Raw genomic sequence first — 15153 nt, 5'->3', positions numbered from 1 at the left:
TAAAATGGCCTTCAGTTGTATTTTATTGAGAGTGCTAGTTCCGTGACTCGTCTTTTTGAATTGTTGTTGACACAAATACATATCCATCATTTTTCTATGCTTGCTTGTTCTCATTACCTTCAATTTTGTTAAGGTGGAGCATATCCCAGGTATTTTGGGCCAGGGGCAGGACTTGACTAGTTTACAGCCAATTACAGGGACACAAAGACAAAAAAAGCATTCAAACAATGGGGGTAGGGGCACACAAGAACAAATAGGAAGCCGGCTTTTCACTTGGGAGGTCCAGACTTGATATTCAAATCCAGAATCTCTCAAAGGTGTTCTGCCCATAAAAAAATATAGAAGCCAAATTTGAGTGTGAATGTGAGTCTTAACTGACTTTGCTGAGTTCTTGTAAAACTCACATTTAAATAATAGCAAATGTAAACAGCCCTCTTCCGGGCAAACGGGCCAATTTTGTTTTACTGAGTTTCTTGACATATGAATCTATTTGGCCACTGAAAAACTGCATAGAAATGAATCAACACAATACTGTTTATTTTGTTTCCGTTTATCATTCTTTTTTTAATTAGCACACATGCCACTGCCTTATTTTTTCATACAAAAATAAATTTGTTTACCTCCTGAAATTAAAATTTAAGACCAACAAATTGAAGTGTAGCTCAGGCCAAGGCCATTCTAAATGGGCGCTTCTTAACATTAGCAGTATTACAGGAAGAAAAAAAAAAGCTACACATGAAAAAGAAATGCTATGGTGAATAACATTACAAAACTTCGTAAAACACTGACTAACGCACTTAAAAACACACACTTTTTAGTTAGCAACTGATAAGCAAAACATCCTACTGGCATTCTTATATTAACATTATACTTATCTAACATTGCAATACCACCTTCATGTTTAACAAAGAACAATTGCTCAGCTTGACAAAAAATTGTCAAAGTCAAGCCGAGTGCAGCTGGTACACAAGAGTGGAGTCACTGTTGCCATTGTAGGAACGCCCTGATGCTGGTTCAGGCGCATGTGCAAAGACTGCATTTAAGTTAGAAATTGTGGAACTTTAAACAAATGGTCGGACAATCACAGAAACGTTACTAAGTTGAAAGTGGATGAATTGAAACTTCCACAAAGGGGAGAACCCAGGACAAGGTGAGAAACGAAAATGGTAATGTTCCGTAATCAGTGTTTTTGTACATTTCCCAACTAAAGCAGCATGTTACCACGTATGCAGTCAGAATATACATACTTTATAGCAGCATATTTTTTTAAAGAAGCAAAATAAAGAAAAAATAACCAGTGAAGAATGAAAATAACCAGACAGGTTTTAAGCTGAAATGACTGAAAAACTTGCCCCTAGTTTACAATGCCCTTTAAAATATGACCTTTCTTCCTGTTAATGTTTCTCTGCTGCCATATTGTTCTTTTGTTAATGTACTTCAATCTTTGTAAAAGTAATTCAAATCAAATGTAAAAACCAATAGTTACACAATATATTTCCCTCTTGTCAAATTATAAGATAACTATTAGGAAGGATGAACAAAAACATTTGTCTTGCTTTATCTCTTTCTCCTCCACATAGTTGAAAACTCAAAGACATACAGTCTGACACGTTTCATACAAAAGGAAGCAAAATTGAGGGTTTAAAAAAAAATACAAGGAAAGTTTGTTGACTCCCATTATCTAGGCATAGAAAAAAAAAACAGGATGGACAATGGCCAGTCAACAACTTTGGCACTCTTTCTGACAAGTTTTTGCAGCCAAGCAACAATACAGACCTAAATCTCACCTTACTTTGGCAAAAGCATTTTTAAAGGTTGCACCAAGCAAAGGGAGTTTCACCACAGTTGCTTGCGTAAGTGGTAGCTGTCGGCGTGAGGTCTGATCCAACACAAGGGTCATGTCTACGGAGTGGTGGCGGATAGATTTGCTCCTGCCTTACGTTCATAGTTGACCAGTCGTTGTCCAACCAGGTACCTGAAAAGAGGAGACGGTGCTGTAATCATCAATCTTAACTCATCTACTTTTTGCCTGAAAAAAAATGTACATAAAGGGTTCCTTTAGTAGTAGTCATTGTCATTGACTCACTATCAATTATATTTAGTATCAATCATTCCATCAATTAACTAAATAATCAGATTAAAACATATTTGGCATTAAAGTTCATTGCAAAATATTTTTTTCTGATGTAGTTTATTTGGTTTTGTTTATGATTAAACAAAACAGAGCCATTTCTTGGTAATGATTTATGCCAAGGGTTACTAGTTTGATATACTTTTCAGTTACATTATTACGCATACAACTGCTGCAAATCACAATCATTTTCGTAAGAGATTAATATGATTACTGTATTATTTTTTTCTATAAATGTATTACGATTCAGTAAAAAAAAAATATATACTGTATATATATATATATAGTACACCACTATCACGTAATGTATTGTGTTTGATTGTGGAGGTTCCACTGTGCTGTATTTCAAAGTTTTTCTTTGATTATTTCTCCTTTTTAATCAGCAAATGGCTAACCCTTAAGAATGTTGGAATTTCAGTCCCTCCTTGCACTTATCGTAGCATGTGTTTGCATTGTACCCCACACCATAAACATCTTGGTGTGCTTACTTGTCGTTCTTGATGTGCTCGTACAGACGTTTGAACTGCTGTATTTGGAAGGACAGAATCGCCAACAATGACACCACCATAAGTAGGAATGGATAGATCCTCCTCTCTGCAAGTGTCTGCATCTCCGGCTGCACAACTGTTCGTGGTGGAGGACAAAATGTGGAGAGGTGAGAAGAGAACATGGGGAAGGGTGAGGGACGAGGAATATACCACAACTCAATTAGAATGCATATTAAGCAGGGAGCATTACTCACCCAGCAGAGGTGTTAGGCCTTTGGAGATTGTGTAGGGGACACACAGAGCCAGCAGCAGGATGCAGACAACTGGGGCAGCCAGTCTCCTCACAATGAAGTGAAGGTCAATGTTTCGGATACCGTTGGCATACACCTACAACAAAGCATGTGCATTTGGGTTTGCTTTCGCTGCAGATTCAAACAGTTGTAGTAAAATGATGTTAATCATCCCGACTCCCTCCACATTTGTGCATGTACAATGCCAATAAAGATCCATTCCATTCCATAGTGATATGTGAAAAGTTGATTTGAATCGAAGAGAGTTGACGTGAAAAAGATATCATCATTTGCTGTTTAGGCTTGGTTATCTGTGGCTGACCTGTTCGATTACAGTCTTGAGCCACCACTGAGGGCCCATCAATGTCACAGCAGCAATGATTTTAGAATGGAGGACGCCCAAGGCCCAGTCCTGCAACATAAAACACATAAACAATTTAACAGTGGATACACAGTGACGTATGCATGCTGGTTAGCCAGAATTGTTCAAATATTTCTTAAGTATACCTAATCAAATCAAACTTTATTTACATAGCACTTTTCATACATCAAAATTGCAACTCAATGTCCATAGTAAAAACCAAAGAAAACCCAACCCCTGCCCTCAACATCCCCACGAGCACACTCGTGCTGACACATATGCAATCTGAGAACTATGTTTAAAAAAAATCATGGCGGGGTGCAGAGAAACCATGTGAGAAAAAGCACTCAAGAGGAGCTCAGCCACACTGAGAGGGATGACAGCCTATGGACACAGGGAATGGCGCCATCCCAGAGATTGATCGCAGGGTGTGGAGCCCTTCACAGTACCCCAGAGCTAGGGTGCAACCAGGACGACCCCCGCCCCCCTTTCCCCCCAATGAGAAGACCAGCCACCACTCCCAGCGAGAAGTCAACCCCCCATGAGGTAACACTGGTGCTAAATGCTAAAAGACAGCAAAGTAAAAAGCTAACAAAAGACAACAAAATAAAACAGCTATAAGACAATATTATATAAGCTGGTAAATACTAAAAGATAGTAAGATAATGATAAGCATAAAAGACATCACTTAAAAGCTAAAAACTAAAAAGGTGTGTCTTGAGCCTCCTACTAAAGCTTTCATGCCAGCCATACTGATCTTAAACACAAAACTCTATGGACTTTACAGTACCTGCCAAGGGAAGAAGAGAGGGGTCTGGTCTAGTGGGACTCTGAGTGGAGCCACAATGACTTGCTCAAACAGGAGCCCCAAAAGCAGAGGAATCACTCCGGCCAAGAGAACTGCGACAACCAAGGTCTTCACAATCTGTTATTAGGAACACAATGACCTGAGCATATTGAAATATATCCAAGGGATTGAAAAATCCAGAAGTGCTTTATCTCAGCCAGAGCTTACCATGAGGGTCCACTCACGGGCTTTAAGCACAATGGCGGGCCATCCCTGTGGCATCCAGGATAGCAACACAGTGGCAGCTCGAACGGACATCCAGCAAACATAGAGGCCACTAGCTGCTGTGTACAGCTCATGAATTGTAGCACTCCCCATCCAGAAGGACATTAGCCAGCGACCCACCCACACTAGAAAAGGAGGCAGAGAAGAAATTCATTAACTCCTCAAAAAAAATACATCATGCTATATAAGCTTCAACTTACCAGGTAGTGTGAGGCAGAGCAGACTAGCCAGCAGTAGCGTGACACACATAAAAACAACCAGTAGAATTATCTGACAAGCAGAAACCGCAGAAGTTAATAATGAAGATCCACTTCAACAGAATTATCCCAGATCATGAACTCGCTTGTGGTTTGTTACCTTAATGGAGAAGTTGCGTGGCTGTTGATATGGCCGGAAACCCACTGGGCCGCCCTGCTGCAAAATGGCCTGATGAGCAGCATGGAGCCCCTCGTCGAGGCCGGGGATTGGGTTGTTGTTATCAACACCAGGAGGGAGGTTAGGTTGATTGTCATTGTCTTCCAGATCCCCCAGCAAATAGGAGTGGAGGTCCCTGGAGAATGGGCATGGTCAAGTATCAGCAAACCACCAAACGAGCCATTTTGATGTGAAACATTTACATAATTCAGTCCTCTGTATCGACGTACATTTCAAGGTTAGACTATGTAGAGTAGAAGGCACTCAGTTGTTGCCGTACTTACTCTTTTTAATTTAATTGTTTTGTATGTATGGCCTAATAGTGTTTTTCTACAAATATTTACTGCAATTGTGACTTCATGACAACATTAGCATTTGGCAGTAACACATTCCGCTGGTAGAACACAACTCCATCAGAAATGAGGACCAGTTTTGTTGTTACGTTTTCGAGGTGAGTGCTTGCAACCTACAGAACGTAGCCAACGGTGAATGTCCAAGCGTGGACAAGTCCTTTGAGCCACTGTCGAGTGTGACCCTGCTCCAGCAATGCGGGAAGGACAACCTGGAGCAAAAGCAGCTCCAATGACAGCTCGCTGACAGGAGCATCACTGCGGAAATAAGGCCAAACGCAGCACTCAATTCAGTCTAAAAGTAGCGTTTTGAAAACTGTATTCAGTCTAAAAGTAGCGTTTTGAAAACTGTAGGCGTCAAGTATTGTTTGTAATTTACAAATGTTAAAAATGATGGCACTGAGACCACAGTCAAGTTCGTTCTGTGTACCTGTAAAGCATGACATTGTAGGGCAGGAAAGTGTGGAAAAAAAATTTAATGATCCTAATAGGCAGCCAAAGCATCAGTAGAACCATGGAACCAAACACCACCTAAAAATCACACACACAGGACAAAATAAAGCAGTTATTTAAAGCATCTTATTTACTTTAAAGCTCAACTTAATATGTCAGTAGGGAGATTGACTGACCACAGAGAGTAAAAATCTTCTAAGGTGTCTGTAAATAGGAAGGTGGATCATTTCTTGAACTGGGTTAAAGTCTGGGTCATTCAGGTTCCTCAAGAACCACAGCACACCAGGTCGGAGAACCTTCAAACAGGAACGTGAACCAAATTAAGATTTGGAAGTGCATGTTAATTCCACTTATAGAACATCATCGTGAAAAATAAACATTCAATTCCCCATTTACCTCCCTGAGCAGTAGGATAAAAGAAGCAAAGTAGAAGACATAGACCATGCCAACCAGCCAATGGAGGAACATGGTGGTACCCGGAGATGAGTCGAAACTCTGCTCCCTGTCTTTGAAGGTTGCATCAAACATCTCCTGTGATGACCAAGAAAGAACTATTTTAAAATAAATACATAAAACAATGAACGTGTTATGCAATTTGATACTGTGGTATGTGGACAAGGGTTGACATTTTGTTGAAAAGGTTGCCGCATAAACATAACACACCTGATTACATTTATGTATTGTTGAACGAATAACAAAGCCCAACATCAACTTTAAAGGGAGTCATGCTACTCCTACTCTGGAACTTTCTAAAAGATCTAAAATGGACCTTTAGAACGTGAAAAAGTTAGGTGGTAAAACCAGCTCAACAATCCAGAATTTAACGTTAATATAGATTAATTTTTTTTAAGAAAAAAAAGTTGAATTCCCGAATGGAAACAAAAATACAAGAGTATTGTCTTGCTAGTCAAAGCAGCTTGTGATCAACTGGACTCCATTGCTCTCTTGCCATTCAATTGGTGTTTTTCTGTTTTTCTCATTAGTGTTCAGCCTTTCACATAATTATAAGCGATTATTAGCTGGAAAAGGTAAATGTCAATCATGTGACAGAACTAATAAAGGATGTTTCTGTATTTGTATTTTTTTATTTTTCTATGAACAACGGCTTCTTCGACTTTGTCTTACCAGTGAACAAAGGTCTAGCCACCAGCCACAAATCAGCGGGAACAATCCGATCTCCATAACAACCAGCAAAGACACCTACAAAATTGATCTTAGCTGGGTAACAGTCAAGTAGCAACATCATAATACTGTAAAGTAGATTAGACTGCACTTCTGCAGATTACCTTGACAACAATGTAACAGAGACCCAGGAGACGTTTTGAGCGCTGGAATTTCACTAACGAAGCCAGCGCCTAAAAAGGGCAGAGTTAAGGACTCTAAATACGGTAAATACAGTATGCAAAATGGTTAGTGATACAAAATGATTGTATATTGAAAAACACAGGTTCGAGTCCAACTGCTGGCAAAAAAATGCTACTAGTTGTTGGAAAGATGCTAGCCTACTTGCAAGGTACGGTACTGTTTAGGTAGCCTTTCAAGCAAGGTATCGTCGCCACACTCAGGTGGTGCAACACTGTTCGTGTGCCTCTTTCACCTGAATCCCTAGAAATGCATGCCTTCATGAGTGTGATCTGGTACTTTATGTGGTGTGCAACACAAAATATACAGCAGAGTCTTGAGGAATCATAATGGATATAATAAAAGCTTCCAATAAAAACTCAACAAGTGAGATCCAAGGTAAAGTGAGGTGATTGTTTGTAGGAAAGGATACGTGGCAGATGATGAGAGCCCCGGCCAGTAGGATGTAACCCACTACAGTGGTGATGAGACCATCAAAATGTGAAGCTTGAATCTGCCACCAGAAAAAAAATTACATCAATACGGTACAAACAAAATACATTACAGTAAATGCTATTAATAGTAAACTATTTTTAAGAAATGGTTGTGTACTTACCTGTTCAGTGAAGCCAAGTCCTACTATTGAGAAATGGCCAATGTGATAAGGGCAAAATGCTACAAATATAGAAAACTTATGTTAGGACTGATTGCACAGTGCCGCACATAATTTGGATTATACAATATAGTGGTAAAATGGATTTGCTCTACAATGCCACAGTTGATTATTTAGCCATTCATTTTAAACTATTGATTTATTTATTTTTAATGGGTGGCATCAATTATTCTAAAATGTTTACAGCAGATTTTACTCCCTAACCACTCAGCAGATTCATGAATTTTTGAATGTGGAGAGAAGAAAAATCTGAGTACGTTTACATGCAGCCAATGACCCTTACAAAATATATATATACAGTATCTCTCTCTCTCTCTCTCTATATATATATATATATATATATATACATAAATGTATACACTACAGAGTTTGCGGTAGAATATATATAGAGAGAGAGACGGATAGATAGATAGATAGATAGATAGATAGATAGATAGATAGATAGATAGATAGATAGATAGATAGATAGATAGATAGATAGATAGATAGATAGATAGATAGATAGATAGATAGATAGATAGATAGATAGATAGATAGATAGATAGATAGGCTATGTAAACACACGTAAAAACCCTAATATGCATTTGGGTTTTTAAAAATTTAAATAAGAGCCTTGGGATTCCTCCGCTAAATGCTCACATCATTTTATGTCTCCAGCAAAAATGCCACAATCTATACACATGTGTAAAAGTACACTGGAAATATACAAGCGGGGGTAAACAAACATGACAACGCAACAAAGGACCGCACTTATTAATCGAGGAGGAAACAACCTACTTTATTTAACATACAGTAAATAGAATGTATTTTATTGAATGTAGAAAGTAAAAAAAAAAAACAGAAAAAGACATCTATTTGTGCAATGACGTCCGTACATCGCGCTTTCGAACGAGGGTATGAGCACAATGACCATGTATACGGGAACTCTAACCCAGTCCACTCAACAATGTCAACGGGTTATCTCGAATGTTTTATAAACAGGAATTTTGACCTTAACCTGAATATTAGCTGCATGTAAACGTAGTCGGTGATACTAACTATTAGGAAAAGAGGTTTGTATAAACCGAGTTTAAAAAAAAACCTAAATAAAACCTTGAGTCCTTTACGTTTCTGTAATTCATAGCTCTACAAGGATACGGCTGAACTGACAGCATTACAAGCCAGTAAAGTTTTATACAAGTACTCTCAACTGAACCATAACGGGTATTGGCACACTCATTTCATTTCCCACACAGGACTAATAAAGTATTTACTGGTATCTCTCTATTCATCCATCCATTTACAGTACCTGTTTTCTACCTTAGTGGCCTACTGGAAAAATAACTTAGGTCATTAAGTTCACATCTAAAGTTGTACTAGTCACGGCCAGCCTGCCAATAATCAGACATGTCAATTGAGATGGTGACGCCATTAAACAACAACATTAAACAGGATGCAACATTGCAGGTCACTTACCAAAGACGAGTATGAAGAGTGTGTTGAGAGAGACGACCCAGAAGACATGTTCCTTGAGTAGACACACCCAGCCAGAGTCACTTCAAATATACTTTTGTTCAAGTGGCAATTACAATATACAAGTATTTAGTACTACAGCAACATAGCCTTTAGCAGTGAGGGAAACTGTGGTGTAAATGTATTTAATGGCATTTGATGGATGATCATTTATTTAGCAGCCTAAAATATTGGCTGAAAGTAATCCACTAGTTCTCTCTCTATTGTGCCTGCCTGCCTTAACTGATACATCTAATCCTAACACAATCTACAATCATTCAAATGAGGAAAAGGGTTCCCTTTGATCACAGGTGGGCAATCCTGGTCTTCGAGGGCCAGAGTTAAGCATGTTTTTCAATGTTTCCCTCTTCCGACACACCTGAATCAAATGATCAGCTCATTGGCAATCTCTGCAGCAGCCTGATAACAATCCAGATCACTTAATTCTGGTGTGTTGCAGGAGGGAAACATCAAAAACATGCAGGTGTCAGGCCTGTTCTTGTGTTTTCACAACTTCATATAATAACTAACAACTCATGTATGAGTCCTTTGTACTATATTTTCATAATCTACACCAGCACATATTCTAAACATGTTCATTTATCTGCCACTGTTCATGTGACCCAGTGTGCGCTCTTACCAAGAATACAAGCGAGCCATCCAGGCCAAGCATCTGAAGAGAAACAACAGATAAATAATAATACAACTGCAACACCTCCTACTATTACCAGTAATCATAATTCATTGTATTAAAGGCATTTTATCCATGTGCCTTTCAGAGAACACAAGGACACAACAACAGTAAAATAAAGGTTAACAATGTAAGAAGTCTAGGGGATGCTTGAAGTTGTAGGTATAATGACTGTTAAAATGAATTACATTTTTGATAGTGATACAGAGTTTGCGGTAGATGGACAGTCAATTCATATGGTGCCACATGCCAGCAACACTATAGCACTAAGTAAGACAAAAATTATGAAAATAAGAGTCGCACCCTTTCCCAAGTCAGTTCCTCTGCAGCACGGTCCCACTCCAAAGCATTCCAGTGTAAGTCTGCAAAAGAGAAGGGAATAATAACTCAAACAGTCGAAAAGTTAACAGCTGGAAGAACAAAAGCTTGACATACTTTGTTGAAACAAAAATTAAACGGCAGCAATAAATAGAAGGTAAAGTTCTGTACTGAAGTTTACTTTAGTTGCTGTGTGACAGAATGTTACATTTTGTGTCAACGGGGCAGGCTTCTTTAATCATATACTGTAGTGTTTCTCTGAGTCATCTGTGTTCACGGCCACAACGGCGCAACAACCTTTTTAATCTGAAAAATTAACTAACATGCCTTCGCGCTGTTATTGTCCTGGGCATGAAAATACAGCTCTTTAAGGAATAATCTATTTATTTTCTAATTATTATTAACCTCCATTATTAGCATTGGCAGCATCCTCTTCTCGGGCTTCCTCATCTTCCTCATCATCATCATCATCATCATCCTCATCTTCATCTTCGTCATCGTCATTATCCTCCGCCTCCTCCTCCTCATCATCATCATGAAGATCAGCCACATCCTGGTGCGGGTTACCAGGCACTGGCCCATGTGGACCGGCAGGGTTTTGGCCTGCTGCAGCGTTCATGGCCGCCTCGGCCGCCTCGCCCGCCTGGATGTTGACAGCAGCAGCAATACCATCAGGATGCTGCAAATAAAGCCACCAGAATGGGCATTAACATGTTACAGTCTGCACACTACTGTACATCAATAACACAGAATGACACATCATGCTTATTTTGGAATGTCTCTTAGGATAAATTATGTTGGGGTGCAGCTCAATACTTGTTTCTTCTTTTTGTGTAGGCACATGGGAAAAAAAGGTAATTGTATGAGTTAAACGTACCTCATTAGCTGGTACTTGGCCATTTGGGTGGTTAGGAACCAAAGGTGGTGGATTGTGGTCCAACCACAGAGGAGCGCCACCATGGACAATTTGCTCTCGAAGCCATACCAGGCTAATAAAGGCGCACAGTGTACAGGTGACCACAAAACAACCCTGCAGGCAATCAGCAAGTAGGTTTTGTCTGTGAAAAGAAGGAAATTGCAATACAGCAATTCAGTAAAACAAGTAAAACTTGTTGTTAGCAGATTAAAAAAAAGAAAGAAAATCATGCATCATGCAATGGAAGATGTGAAAGCGATTTACATTTTTTTTAAAATTGTATTTATTTATGTAAAAAGATTAAGTCAAAACCAATTGCTTATAAGGAAATGTGAACTTACGTTGAGAGCAAATCTAGTGGCAGGGTAAGAAGAGTGCTCACAGAGCCAGTAAATAAACACTTGTAAATACGACCTGTTGGAAAACAAAAATTAAGAGTTCAGCAACATAAACCTCAATATTGAGTATTTTTTTGCACTGTTGATTTTTAAACTAAGACTGGAAAGATTTGTATCCACACTTTGGAGCTCTATTTATTTTCATGAATGTAACACCAGACACAGTATTAATAACATAAAACTATATTTCTGCTCACCAAAATACCATAATGGGACATTTTTGCAGTCAGACTCCTCGCTTATATCTTCATGTAGTAGTTTGACTATTATTTCAACATAGCAACCATTTGTGCAATTATAATTTGAAGCAAATTCATTTCATCATAGTTTGACTGATCAGCTCAGTGAGCTAGTGGTAGAGTGTCTGCCCTGAGACTGGGAGGTTGTAGGTTCAATCCACGGCCAGGTCATATACTACAAAAACTATAGACTATATAAAAAAAAAAGGGACCTATTGCCGCCCTGCTTGACACTCAGCATTAAGGGTTGGAATTGGGGGGTTAGATTACCAAATGATTCCTGAGCGCGGCCCCTGCTGCTGCTCACCGCTCCCTCAGGGGATGGGTCAAATGCGGAGAGCGAATTTCCCCCCACTTGGGTGGGTGTGACAATCAGTGGTACTTTAAGTTAACTGATAAAGGTCCAGGCCACATATGTCTTGTAGTTGCAGTAAATTGTACAAAGCACGTAAATCAGATGGACTGCATAATGCTGAGTGTTCTTCCAGTGTATTCTGACCTTCTCATAGAAGGATAATAAAACAACTAGCTGGGTTGCATAAATGTACCAAGTATTGTGATTAGTTACTCTAGGTTATTGTTGCTGTGGTAGTACACAGTGGCCTGTTGTTGTTTTTTTGCTTCTACATCCTTGTCAAGTTGGTCATTCATAGGTTTCACCAAGTTTCTTTTGTCTTTTTTTTTTACGTGTCATATGACACGTGACTTTCACCTTGTCCCATAGGGCTTGCTACGGCGAGTCACTCACGTGATTTGCTTGATACAGTTTGTTTGTTTTTCCAAAAAGAATCCTCTGCATAGCGTAACCCACCCATTTTTTATGCAAGCTTAAAACGGGCAGTAGCTGGGCATTGGGGAACTGTCAATTCCTGCAATAACTGTAAACTGCTACAATCGCCTTCTGGTTTCCTCTCCTTTGCTGTTTGATGTCATCACAAGGATGAGTAGTTTTAACGTTTTTTATTTTTAAGTGGATAACTTTTCTTCACAATTGTATATGACTCTGCACAGTTAATAAAGGTTTGTGGAACATATAATACAAATATGCAATATGAAAACATACAGCTATAGAAAAATAATGTTTTTTGTTCCTAACTCTAAAGAATGATTTAATGTCGTAAGTGTTAGAATAAAAGCAAAGCTGTACATATGGTATTTTGAAAGAAGTTATTTGAGATGATAATGTTAATCTTATGCATCAAAACTGTAGAAAATTGCTCAGTAGACTGCTATGACTTACATGCTGTGAGAGGCACAACACCAAGCCAGGCGAAGGCCACAAGTGTGTAGTGAAACCAGTATCTGATGGCGGTTCCAACACTGGTGAGCAACCCGGCAAATATGTCTTGGACAGGCAGGCGAGAAGGCATGTCTGGAGAGTAGACTGGGGTAAAAAAAGGAAATGTTTGAAAAAGTCATTGATAGACAGTTGAAAACGCTCCAATTCAAGAGATACTGAAGCGGTTAACATTTAATGAATGAAACAACTAGTTTGATAAAAGACAAAATGACAACAGGTCACTTACTTGGTGTAAATGCAAACCTGTGTTTGCATAATTCACAGTATTCCTTCCTGCTATGTTTAAGCCACTGCAGCAAGCTAGGAGAAGAAAGCCACAAAAAGGAAATTTATTGTCCCCACCACCCAATTGATTGTAAAATTAGATCAAACATAAAATAATTAAGCCATTAACTTTATTTATTCATTGACTTATTCATTTATTTATTTTATGCCTTATTACACCGTGGCTGCGCAACTTCATGATAATAATCACAGTTTCATCAATAACTCCACATTCAGTGTAACCTCTCCAAACTTCAACAAAAACATGAACTATAAGACTTGATGCTCGTAAGACAAAAATGGTTACAGATCTGATTGCAACCTTTGTTTGACCTCACTTAACAGCTTATGGGGAGAGAGAAAGCATGCAGAGAATCATACCATTCTTGATGGATAAACTTGATGCTGCCAGTGCAGACACAGGGATGATAGAGTGGTTTGTCATGGGTTCCCTCTGAACGACACACTCGACAAATATCTCCTTTGTACAGGACACACGATAAAGCATTGCAATAATGTTATTTTCATATATAAAACATCAACACTTATGCATCTAACAGAGGACCTGTTGCAGTAGACCAGAAGAACATGTACATAAAAGGTGAATATTAAATACAAGTTACAGCAACAACCTGCACTGCAATGACATTTAACATAAAGATTGTCCCAAAAAAAGCACTACATGCTACTACTTAAAATTTGACACTTTAATACATTATATATTCATTATTCACACAAAATATAAAAAAATAAAATATTCAGTGTTAGAACGAAGATCAGAAATTGTCACCTTATATAGTAGTAACAGTGGAGTGAACTGTAATACATGTATCATCTCTGCTATTCAGTGACATTCTAATTTTAAAAACGGTTAGCCAAAAGTCGGTCCAAGCTAATGCTATTTAGCTGGCTAACGCTAAGTGGTCATGTTTCCTTTTGTGCTGTAGCTTGGTCAGTTATAGTAAATGGGGGTGTGGGGATCTGCCAGTGGCACTGTTAGTATAACGGTCATATCAGAACATCAGCTATATCAGTGGTTTACACAGTTACTTAACTTATCGCTAGCGTTTGGGGCAATTTATTTTTTCCAGCTACCTTCCTCGGCGGTGTCCATCTTGACCGCTTGTTCCACAGCTTCGGTTAGTCTGTCAGCGATGACTGCTTACTATCTAACGGCTATCATTTGACACTGTCGCTTAAACTGGAGAACATTATTTTGTCTAGGGGTGACGCAAGCTTTACATCTGACATCAGACAGCATTTTTACTTCATGGTAAAACAGCCTGTGGCGAGCACGTACTTCATGCAACAACGGACTATTCCGTCTTTTTACCACTAGATGGCACCCAGCTGCATTTAGTCAGCTGAGCCCCACAGTCAAATTCAAAGTCCTTCTCAATATCAAGGCATGCATGCCAATGTTATGGAAAATCCTTTTGGCCTACTAGTATGGTCTATGTACAGTACGAGTACGCTCTTATTATTGAAGCAAAAAACTGCACGAGTTGACACCTTTGTAATATTAGTACTGTTTATTACATACAGTAAAATTCACTATTTAACATCTAGCGACTAGCGCTTAGTGTGCAGATGTCAATTAGTGCAGTTTTGCCTCAAAAGTAACATTAACTTGAATTAATAGGTCCCACAATTGTGCAGAAATATCATACAGTACTTGAACTGTAGTGGGAAATAACCAACTGGCTACTTCTAAGGCACACATGAATTGTCTATTTGCCTTACTACAGAACTTAATATGATGCAGCTATAAATTACATATTCATACAAATAAATACTGTACAACCAATTCAGGTGGCCAAGTTCAGTCCTCGAACTAATCAGCCTGTTTTCCATGTCTGCGATCAGATCATCAGCAAGCTCTGCAGAAGCCTAATAATGATCCTGATCATGAATCAGGTGCCTTAGTGGAGAGAAACATGCAGGCTCTCAAGGACCGAACTTG

The 15153-nt window shown here is 38.9% G+C and overlaps 1 protein-coding gene across 2 annotated transcripts; it reads right to left on the bottom strand.

Moving 5' to 3' along the window:
- Positions 1–5: 5 nt before the first annotated feature.
- LOC144044071 (E3 ubiquitin-protein ligase MARCHF6-like) lies at positions 6–15153 on the bottom strand. 2 transcript variants are annotated; one of them, XM_077558266.1, is made up of 26 exons: positions 14286–15153; positions 13572–13671; positions 13153–13226; positions 12867–13010; positions 11331–11403; positions 10951–11131; positions 10479–10752; positions 10059–10117; positions 9705–9737; positions 9029–9080; positions 7517–7575; positions 7334–7414; positions 6846–6914; positions 6685–6759; positions 5956–6090; positions 5736–5855; positions 5537–5637; positions 5227–5364; positions 4700–4892; positions 4543–4612; positions 4286–4467; positions 4061–4195; positions 3232–3321; positions 2874–3006; positions 2620–2755; positions 6–1975 (listed from the first exon to the last, which is right to left on the bottom strand). In XM_077558266.1, exons 1-26 carry the CDS (start codon positions 14302–14304, stop codon positions 1903–1905), a joined length of 2799 nt encoding a protein of 932 aa, XP_077414392.1. In that variant the 5' UTR covers positions 14305–15153; the 3' UTR covers positions 6–1902. The 2 variants fall into 2 exon arrangements, with proteins under 2 accessions (XP_077414392.1, XP_077414393.1); XM_077558267.1 differs by having other exon boundaries at positions 13572–13668.

This window comes from Vanacampus margaritifer, chromosome 2 (assembly GCF_051991255.1).
Source record: "Vanacampus margaritifer isolate UIUO_Vmar chromosome 2, RoL_Vmar_1.0, whole genome shotgun sequence".
NCBI lineage: Eukaryota > Metazoa > Chordata > Actinopteri > Syngnathiformes > Syngnathidae > Vanacampus > Vanacampus margaritifer.
Note: the sequence above shows the minus strand (reverse complement) of the source record. Positions and strands in the feature narration are given on the sequence as shown.

What these genes read in the sequence shown, in the direction of transcription:
- LOC144044071 (XM_077558266.1), bottom strand. An exon ending in TGCCAATGCTAATAATGGAG is followed by an intron (nt 10,118 to 10,478) that starts GTTAATAATAAT and finishes TCTCTTTTGCAG; the next exon opens with ACTTACACTGGAATGCTTTG. An exon ending in GAGCACATCAAGAACGACAA is followed by an intron (nt 1,976 to 2,619) that starts GTAAGCACACCA and finishes TCCTCTTTTCAG; the next exon opens with GTACCTGGTTGGACAACGAC.